At 38.2% G+C, this 11,100-nt stretch overlaps 1 protein-coding gene across 1 annotated transcript; it reads right to left on the bottom strand.

The window, feature by feature from the left end:
• Positions 1–5,593: 5,593 nt before the first annotated feature.
• pigm (phosphatidylinositol glycan anchor biosynthesis, class M) lies at positions 5,594–10,109 on the bottom strand. Its single transcript, XM_030767641.1, has 5 exons — positions 9,939–10,109; positions 8,983–9,509; positions 7,948–8,206; positions 7,239–7,340; positions 5,594–5,761 (listed from the first exon to the last, which is right to left on the bottom strand). Exons 1-5 carry the CDS (start codon positions 10,107–10,109, stop codon positions 5,594–5,596), a joined length of 1,227 nt encoding a protein of 408 aa, XP_030623501.1.
• Between the last annotated feature and the right edge of the window lie 991 nt (positions 10,110–11,100).

The raw sequence follows: 11,100 nt of genomic DNA, 5'->3' as shown, positions 1-11,100 counted from the left end.
GGAATTTGGAAGTGCTCCGCTCTAGAGAGTTTTAGAGAACACAACAGTATAAACTATTGTTCCCACACAACTTTTGGTCCTAAGCAAAATGGAGGAGAAACTGATTATATCTGTGGTGGGTTTCCCCATGTTGTACTGTGATGTAGGTTATGCACAAACATTAATGTCAATTAAAGACCAAAGCTAGTAAATGTGTCCTATAAACTCCATGGAATTTGACCTAGCCTAGCATTAACACAAGACACACAATTTTTGATTTTCGTTAGTTTATTTTGTTACGAAATATGTAATTAGCATTGTTTATTTCTGTCATCGGCCGATTTCGCACCTGTTGGTCTGTTTTCTGCAGGAGGCCAACGAAGGCCATATCGTCCGCATACTTAAACAATTTTAGGTGTTTCTCATTGATCATAAGTTCATTGGTAGAAATAGAAAACAACACAGGGGAAAGTACACAGCCTTGTGGGCAGCCTGTGATCACAGTGAGCACATCTGATCGGCTCCCCCTGACACAGGCCCCCTGTGGGCAGCAGCAAAGAAAGTTTCTGATCCAGAGAACTAACCCCGAATTGATGTTGAGATCAATAAGCCTTTTCAGGAGAATATGTGTGTTTAAGATGTTTCATGACTATATTAAGCAGCGTCAGCACAGCATGTGCCTCTGTTGCTCTTGTATGTGAATTGAAGTGGACCCAGCATGTCGGCCACGGTGGAGGTCAGGTGATTGGCCATGTTGGGCATCAATGTTTTAAAAGTGTTGAAAATAATAAACAGGCACGACGATGACTTAAGGTAGCTCTTTTGTCTTTATTGAACAAAAGGTAGAGTATACAGCAAAAGCAGAGAGGAGGTCATCAGAGGCACCCAGACAGAGGCTTGATGGTGGAAGACTAGACCACAAGGTCTCACACACACACAGATATACCCATGCAGCCAAGGGCCTTTGACCTTGACGCCCATAGATAATGAGAACTTCTAAGCTGTGGGGCATGTGCGTGCGAGGAGTGAGAGAAAACGAATGCATGTCTAACACATTCCATTCACTTAACAAGATATATACCTGTGATCATGTTTGACCAATACACCTCTCTAAGAGTCCGGAGATGTCCGGTGATGATATTCAAAGTATTCAGCTAGGCCCCACATCTCCCCCCTCTTAATCATTAAGAAGCCTAATGATTAATACATATATAAGCTAAATATGAGCTAAGCAACCATATATCGAGCCCTCTAACGCATAATGGGTGATCAGGCCATTATCCATCTACATCCTCAAATGAGGAGGTCTAACAGATTCAATCCGCGTAACATGCATCGGGAATGAACGTCACATTCAGAAAGGCATTAAAGGCCTTTTAGCACGCCAGTGTTTTGGCTGCAATTGTTCTGGAGTAGTAACAGTCTTGATACCAGAACATATAAGTCTCAAGATAAAATAAACGAACAGAGTTGCCCCTATCACTAATGTTAGAACATACAGTACCTGCTGGACTATAGGCCAGAGCCCCCCAAATAAGCCACTAAACCAACCACTATTATCACCTTGTACACTCTGGATCCGTGTGCTCAGATCAGAAATGTCACCCATAATTTGTGATAAATTCTGAGAGGGGTCAGCTACGTCAGTACAACACTCGCTCCATGGTTTTACACAATATGGAGGCTATTGCGATGGGCTGAAAATCATTTGGCATACTTGCATCTGGCTTTTTTGGCACAAGCCTGATTATTGCACAGTGGCACAGGGATTTTAGACTGTCTGGACCAGTAGTCTTGTTCAGCTTTAGCTTAAAAAGACTTGCAGCAATATCATCCTCATTGATAACTGTTGATGTTTCTACAGGGAGTTTTTTTGCATATCTCATCATACTCTGTCCTGCTATCTATAGTGTCAAATCTACGGTAAAAATTTTCAGGTCATTAATAAAGGTTTGACTGTTAATCAGAGATGGCAAAAGTAAAAGTAGAAGTACCCTTGCTGAAAAAAGTACTCTACGTAGAGTTAAACTGACAACCATTTTTGTAAAGTGCAAGTGGGTGACTATTTTACTCTTACTGAAGTATTTTGGAGGAGGGATATTTTAACTCTACCTAGAGTAGTTTTTTTTAGCAAAAGTACTTATACTCTTATTTTTGTCATCTCTGCTGTTACTTACAGGACTATCACCCTTTTTTATTGGATCTGCCTCTAATTTATTTTTAAAATCAATTCTTGCCATAAGAATTTTCCCCCTTAACTGTCTCCTTTTCTCACACAGTAATTCCATATTGCCAATGCAGAGAGCAGCCTTCCTTTCACTAAGAGAGCTTTTCAGCTGTTTTGATACCCAGGACGTATTATTTGGGAAAATTTTCACAGTTTTAGTTTCAGACACAATCTTCACAGAATGTGATATATGACATGATGGACAGTTCTTCAGAATCCTGGTAAGATTGAAAGAAAATGTCCCAATTAGTGTCCTTGAAGCAGTCACTAAGTTGCCCTTTACACCTATCAGATCACACCTGTATTTGCTTGGTGACAGGTTTCACTCTCTTCACCACAGCCTTATATTTGGGCATGATTTACATTGAATTACATTGTGGTCAGATTTTACATTGAGGTCTGCATACAGCTTTATAAGCATCGGGGATATTCCCGTAACAGCGATAAATACCTTGGTTTAGATGAGTGGGACAATCCACATATTGCTGAAGGGTAGGCAGGCATTCAGATAAATTACATGAATTAAAATCCCCAAGAATTAAGAGACTGACTAGAGACTGACTTAGTTTAGATAGCTGAGTACAGGTGCTGACTGTTCAGAAACTGCAAAACACTTGGACAAATTGGAGCTTTTTAAACTGCTTCTGAAACTGCGTCATAAACTAGTTTTAAAATATTTGCATAATCTGATTGAAATTCTAGATTTGAAAGAGGATTATTGGTAGCTGAAAAGTAACATTACACAAATTAAAATCTTTCTTTAAAATTTCAGAAATAGTGTGGCTTCACTGAGAAATATCACATAATTGTCAGGACCTGTTGACTGTTATAGAAAAAATGTTGAGAAGTTCAATTTTTTAGTGCATCCACATTAAATGTATCAGTGCTAGTGCTAATTACTAACATAGCATATTACTGCATACAAACACTGTGAGTAAATACCAGACATTAGTATTGTCCTGTTTGATTTGGTCAGACTGACCAGTTGTGATAATGGTCCACTATCAGTGTCAGCAGACTGCCGTGAGGACGAAAGAGACATCACTACTCCTTTAAAAAAAATGAGTCCACATTTCAATGGAAATTACAAAGTGACCATGCTCTCATATACACAGACATACAGAAGACTGAATAGATAATCAGAATGATAGATGAATACACAGACAGACTGAGGTCCACACATATAGGCATGATTGCAGATGTCAAAAATGATAGACAGACAGACAGACTGACAGGCAGATTGTAAACTAAAAACACTCACTCACTCACATACACACAGACAGGCGCACACACACACACACACACACACACACAACTGTGCAAATATATATCTCTAAAAATAATAGTTAAACTTACTCTTCAGATTGAGAAATAGTTGCATGTGGTGAACACCCATATGTGGCCTGGAATCTTTTCTCTTTTTACTTAACATTACATGTACTCTAATAATGACAGTGAGATGCCATAGTCTATGCAAAAAAAATGTATGCTTATGCATGCCTGCTTTGTGTGGTTTCATTGTAACTTGGATCAAAAGTTGAATTTGAGAGATGGCTCGCTATGGAGGCTGGAGATAATTTAATCAGATAGTTTCTCAAACATTGACTAAAACATAACGAAGGAGTATTGTTGTGTCAGTGTAAAACTCATTTATGAATTATTTTTATGAAACCGGAAGGCTTTAACGACACCATTAAACATAGAACAGAACAAAGCTCTGGGCTCTTCCTCAACTTTTATTTTTTGTTAGTTTATTCGCACTGTTTTTGAGCAGCAATGTTATGTTTTCGGACGCTATGATCAACTATGACAGACAGACTTGGATAGACATCATTTCTGCAATGGATGCACATTTTACAGCCAAGGATAATTCAACTGACTCAGTGACCATCTTGGACTAGATTTAGATTATTTAGCCTACCTGCCAGGTGGCAAAAGTAAAAGTAGAAATACTTCTGCTGAAAAATAATTGCTCTAAGTAGAGTTAAAATATCCCTCCTGAAAAATATTTAAGTAAATATTGAACTATTCCTTCACTTATACTTTACAAAAATGATTGTCAGTTTAACTCTACTTAGAGTACTTTTTTTTTAGCAAGAGTACTTCTACTTTTACTTTTGCCACCTCTGCTACCTGCTACTATTAGTATTGTATTCTAGCGATACTTATATACTTCTAGCAATACTTAAGTGTAGTGTTGTCACTTAAAAGTAGAGCAATAGGATTCAATCAACCGCGTCATTCTCTCTAACTAACCCATTCTCGTGTCTGTGATTAATTATCATAATTAATGTGTCCATGCACTGCACTCTTAATTTACTTTATTGTGATACCTCACTAATTATCTCCCCCCCCCCCCCGTGTGTGTGTGTGTCTCATACAGAGACGGCAAAAGTAAAAGTAGAAGTATTCTTGCTAAAAAAAAAGCACTCTAAGTAGGGTTAAACTGACAACCGTTTTTTGTAAAGTGTAAGTGAGTGACTATTTTACTCTTACTTAAGTAGTTTGGAGGAGGGATATTTTAACTCTACCTGGAGTCTTTTTTTTTTTTAAAAAAAAGCAAAAGTACTTCTACTTTAATTTTTGCCATCACTGGTGTTGTATCCCAGCATTCACTGGGTGAAAGACAAGGAAACACCCTAGACAGGTTGCCAGTCCATCAGTCCATCGCATGGCAGACACACAGACAAACACATTCATGCGCCCATTCACACTTAAGGGCAATTTAGTAACACCAATTGACCTGAGTTGCCTGTCTTTGGATTGAGGGAGAAAAGTCACACAGACACAGGGAGAACATGCAAACTCTACACAAAAAGCACCCTGGCTGCCCAGACAGGGATCGAGGACACATGGCTGTGCAGGACTGGTCTGGGACATAAAGCTAGACGTGATTCAGATATATAGCGGACACTGAGCATGCTCTGTACCTTTTGGACAAGCATCTGATAAATGACTGAAACAGCATCAAACTCAGCAAGTTTCACAGGTTCAGTGTGCTTTTTGATAATGACAGGATTAAAAAAATACTACACACATGCATATTCTACTTTATATTAAGCAAAGAGGCTTGATATTTTTTATTAAACTCAACATTTACAACCATATCTCAGTATAACTAACTGTAGGTCATATTAATGCTGTTTTAATAATTGTCAAAGACAACTGTTTTCCAAAATGTTTCAACTCTAATGTAAAAAAAAAAAACATCAAATATTGCACAGGCCCAAAAACAATCTGCATAATTTTTTTAATATGTAATAGTTCAAGCATATTTTCCAAAATTAAAATATTTTCAGTTGTTCCACCGTCCTGTTGAACTGGTTTCAGTACTGTGTAGTCCTGTTCTATAGAAGAGACCACGTCTGTACGTCTTGTGTATATTTCTCATGTTATTTTCTTTGTTGGCTCAGTTGTGGTTGGCTGGTAGTGAGACATGATTTGCGTTAGCATAACTGTGTTGATGAGCAGGAAGAAGAGACCGGCCAGCCAAATCAGCACAAATGTGTTCAGTTCTTCAAATTCCAGGTAATAAGCTGGTGCCAGCCACAAGGCCTGCAATACAGAAAATGCAAATAACATTAAATAAGAACATCAAATTAAATAAAGACATGGAAGAGATGCTGAGTTACAATATGGGTCATTCCATACCAACTCACCTAGACCCTCCAGTTCATGTCATGGATCTTCTTGAAAAAAAAAGTTGTGAAAACTTCCACTAGTTTTCACTTTCTTGCAACCAAATTTTGATTCTGTGTGGTATTAGTATAGTTCTATCACATCATAGGCATAGTTTGCTTTGCAAGATAGTTGGCTGGTATCAGCAACAGTAGCCATCTCTCAATCCAGTTGTTCAGCCTTTTGAACTTGCAAATTTCAAAAATGTATTTAATGATGGAATAATATAATATCTTTAATAATATAATATCTTTTATATATCTGCAATAAATATTAACACTTTCCCATAAATAAAGTTTCAAGGAGATCAAAATAATCCTCCTTGGGAAAATATATAGTCAAAATACCTTAAAAACTGGGTTTTTCAGCTCTGAGGCTATATTTGGCAACTTTGTATTTTTTATGCAGGACCAAATACCTTCTAGATGTGATAGAACTATACTAATACCACACAGAATCTAAATTTGGTTGCAAGAAAGTGACAACTAGTGGAGATATTAATTTTTGAAAATGAAAGATTCTTCGTTCGGATAATGTGTTGTTTTTTTTTTTGATTAAGGACATTCAGCAACAACTGTTTACATGAATACCTGTTGCAAATTACTCTTAGGGTTTCTTGGAAGTTCAGTACAAATTTAAACCCAATCCAATGAAAAATAAGCAATTGGTGAGGGATACAAAGAATCGCAAAAATTATTAAATTTGGCTCCAAGGTCCCGGCTTCAAAAATTCAGAACTAAAAAAGTATTTGGAGTAGAGCTATAGGATTTTGCAAGGTCCCATGAATTTCATAGAAGTTTTCACATAATTATTTTCAAAAAGGCCATGACATTAACTGGAGGACCTAGGTGAATTGGTATGGAATGACCCATATGCTTTAAGAGACAGTCACACCCAATGTCAGAATGAGACAAACATTCACTCCACAGATGTAGATCTGTCCACCAGTATAAATGACTAAATCCATGTGTAAAGCTTATTCTCCTGCCCACTCTCTGTTTGACTGAGAGGATGAAGCATGTGTCCTCTTCACACACAGTCCCAATCAGACACTATATTACCAGCTCATTTAGCCAGGGGCATAAACATGTTAAAAGGTCAAATTATGGGAACATTCACATTTACTGTATTTGCACTAAAAGGAAAACTATTATTAAAAGTATTAAATATAAAGTGATCAACAGTGCTTTACAAAATACTGCAATGATTCAGTCATTTTTGGATTTAAAAGGACTAAAAATATTAAAGTCTAATGACTTCAGTGAGTTTTAAACCTTGAGGAGTGGAATAAGATCATTCAGAGACCATGTCCATATGTGACACTGGTTTGAGCTGGTCTGCATTAATACAGTACCTGTCCAGTGAACCACAGCACTAAGAGTCCCAGTCCTCGTCTTACAGAGAGAGTCAGGCGTGGCAGAACCAGAGGCAAGAAGCACAGATACCACAGAAAATACTGGAAGAAACAGTGGAAGAGCACTTAATAAGCCAACATCAGCAGGACGATTATTGATATACATATAGGTACATAATTGTTTAACATATTAGTTTTGAATAAATATCATCACCAAAAATGTTGTTAGCTTTTGGTTTACCATATGAAACAAACACACATGCACGTGTGCATACCCTCGCACACACAGACATACGCAGACATTCATATGCACACACATAAATAAAATGATATTGGTTGTGAATAATTTAAAAATAATTAATAACTGACATAATTTAAAATACAAGACACCGTCATACGAGCCTGAGAATGTGCTGTTATTCAGAATAAATGTACAGAGCATTTAAGGAGAGAATATGTCACAGGCAAAGTAACTACTGCTGTCATGGACCTAAGATTGGAATGTCACCACCGAATGTTACAATGTAATCTTGGATTCTCTCTGTCCTTCACTCAACAAGAAAAGAAGATTAAAAAAACAACATATCAGGTACAGAACAGCCTAAACAGATAAACCACGCAAAACTGGACCTCAGCATACGTTCTTCCTTTAACAAACTTCATCTCTACAAAGTGGTACACATTATTAAAACATCAACTGCAATATTACCTGCGAGGTGCAGACTTTGTTGAAGCTCACAAATATTGCAGTGTGGAGGAAAAAACAGAAAGCCAGATCTGTGTGGAAGGCTAATGACGCCAAAAGCAGTAACAGGCCTTGGGGCAGGAAGACGGCCAGTCCGAGGACTGGGCTCCAGTTGCTCTCTGCTGTGAGATATAGCATGTAGAAATAGGGAGAGAAGTTGTGTCGGATGTCCCGTCGTGTCAAGTGGTAGAGGTAAGTCTCATGGAGGAAGTCCCAACCATACCTATGGAAACATCCATGAGAGGACAAAAATATGATTCATGATATGATATAATAACAACTGACAGGAAAGGAGAATGGCTCCAATGAATTCTCATTCTCACAGGAATATGCCATTAACAGAGGGATAACCGTACAGATATTCAAACAAGGTTCACGGGCATAAGAGTCCAGAGGAAACGTTATTAGGAACATCAAATTAAATACCAGGCATGTCAGTAAAACTGAACTGAGTATTGTAATGGTGCCAGTATAGTCTAAAATTCATATTCACCATATCATCTATATCCTGGGCAATAGCAGTATGACGTACACTGTATTGGTCTCTGCATTTATGTCTGAAAGGATTTATGTCTGTTCATCACTGAATACTCTGGTTTCCTGGAAAGTGTCACTAAAAAGATTAAACTTTTCTTATAGCACAAATACACAATGTTTGTCTACACACAATCTATTAAAAAGGTGTTTTATGTTTAGCTTGTGATCAAACCTTTGGTTCTGGCTTCAACAAAAAGACTGAATAGGGTGACAAATGAATTGAGAACCATTTAAACATATATATCAGAGCTAAACATCTCAGTTTCAAAAGTGAAAACAATTCAATTCAACTCTCGGTAATCCCAATTCTGTTGTATTTGCTCAGTGTTTTGTCCACATGAAATTAACTTGTTCTTTTATTCACTGACCCCAATTCTGACATAATACTCTTTAGTGGAACATGTCAGCCTTTTGTACAGTCTGGCCCTCGGCCGTGTGTGTGTGTGTGTGTGTGTATCTTACATGCAGTAGAATGTCCAGGTCAGCCCCGCTAACACAGCTCCAGCCACAGCAGCAAACAGAATCAAATCCTTGCTAAAAAGCCTGAGCATCATTGTGAGTAAACCGTCATTTGAGCCATCCCTTTTCCTCTGTCTCCGCAGAGACAGAGCGATTGGAAGTGCACAAGTCACTGGATAGATCTTCACATGGACTGCCAGCCCATAGAGCAGCGCTGCTATGATTAATCGCTTCCACTCCAAGCACAGCAGTGTGCCTAGTACCAGCACGGCTAATACCGACTCTGCATTCCCACGGGAGGAGACACCAATTGGTAATGGATTGAGAAGCCAAAGAGCGCAGAAACGGCAGGCAGCCACGTCGGTCAGGCCTCTGAGAATTAATATACGGTACATGAGGAAGCCTGAAAGTACGTCACAAGTGACAAACAGCAGTTTACCAAAATGTGGGGTCAAGAGGATGTTGGGTGTCAGCATCCATGCCAAGAGAGGAGTATAACGATATGTGGATCTGTTGTACGGAGAGGAACCCTTAAAGAATAAGAAGGAAGGAGGCATTAAAACTGGCATCAACTGCTCATCATTTCCATATTTAACAATGTTTACTTTACAAATAAATAAATAAATAATTGAAAGCTGTAAATATGTGCCATCGAAGACTGGGTTATGAATGATCTGCCCATACATCATTACAGTTTATCCTTATGAACCATCGATTTAGAGTGCTCTCAGTGAACTCGTACTAACGGCACAAGCACACTGTACTGTATGTGAATGGTTCCATGGTATTCAGCGACACTGCACGACTAAAGTGTGCACCGAACTGGTTTCTTTACACTGAAAAAAGAGCCTCGTCGCCCAATGAAGTGATATTATGAAGTACATTTGATCCTCTTACCTTTATGTAGTTAGATAAATGTGTTATTTTCAATACAGAGGACTATTAAAAATGAAACTCACCTGCACGACGAATCTTGATGCATCTGTGAACACATGATAATCAATATCAGTGTATTTTACGACCATAGTTCGGTCTTGATAGATCCCGAATCCAACGAAAAGTAATCGAATGCCAAAGGCCACGCTGAAAAGCACACTGAATCTCATAAGTTTAGATAAAATGTACTCCATAAACGCCATTATAAGTCTCCACACGCTGGTTTCGTGAGGAATGGACTGACATCAAAATAAAGAAAACTCGAACCTATCTTGACAGTTCCCACAAACAAAACTCACATAAGTGTTTTAGCCTAGCACTTTCTTGTACACCGCAAGCGGCGTAAATCACCATTCAAACATGATTTAAAACAAAACGATTTCAATCGCTGCAACACTGCAACATTTCCTCATTTCAAATCGTGGAAACATGATCACGTGCTCCTCTTCTTCACACCTAGTTGAAAAACGTTTAGAGCTATTAGGTGCTTTTCGCCACCTATTGTACTGGAGTGTGTAGTTCATGGCATTGTTTAAATGACTATATTCTGTTAATCTTGTAAAGAAAGAGAGAAAGAAAGTACTCACTCATGTCTGTGCGTGGTCTGTATAGCGACAGATTACAATCGGGCATTTTCTGTATGGACAAAAACACGTAATATGTTATAATACAGCATCTGATAGCCTAAAAGCCCATTTAAGCCCCATTTCATCACTTTTAAAGGGGCCAGGTGTAATCTCGTAAATTATCACGCCAGGTTCAGAATCTGAAGTCAAGATAAATATTATCAGTTACTGTATTTAACTGAAGTCAGAAAAGTTAATCAATTTAATATTTCATTTTGTCCTTAGATATCAGAGGTTACACAGTCAGGATCTCAAAAGAGCTAAAGTCTGGTATGACTATGTTTGTCTAAGAAATACAAAATAATTATATAGGCTATACAGTAAGAGGGGGGAACTTATTGTTTGGTCCAGCTGTTGGACCGGAATTGTCAGCTCCCATCTACTCTCTCACACACAGACTTCTAACTGTCCATGCATAAGATGCATTTCTTAACACTTTATATCTCTGAATTTCTCAGGCATTTTTCTGAACTTCACATCCCCCATGTGCAGCATGTGCCAGCCTCACAGTTCAAAACATTGACCTTTACTGACAATATGTTGACAAATATGTTTACCA

The sequence above is a fragment of the Chanos chanos genome, chromosome 3 (genome assembly GCF_902362185.1).
Source record: "Chanos chanos chromosome 3, fChaCha1.1, whole genome shotgun sequence".
In the NCBI taxonomy this organism is placed as follows: domain Eukaryota; kingdom Metazoa; phylum Chordata; class Actinopteri; order Gonorynchiformes; family Chanidae; genus Chanos; species Chanos chanos.
The sequence above is the reverse complement of the archived record's forward strand: the minus strand, read 5'-3'. Positions and strand labels throughout refer to the sequence as shown.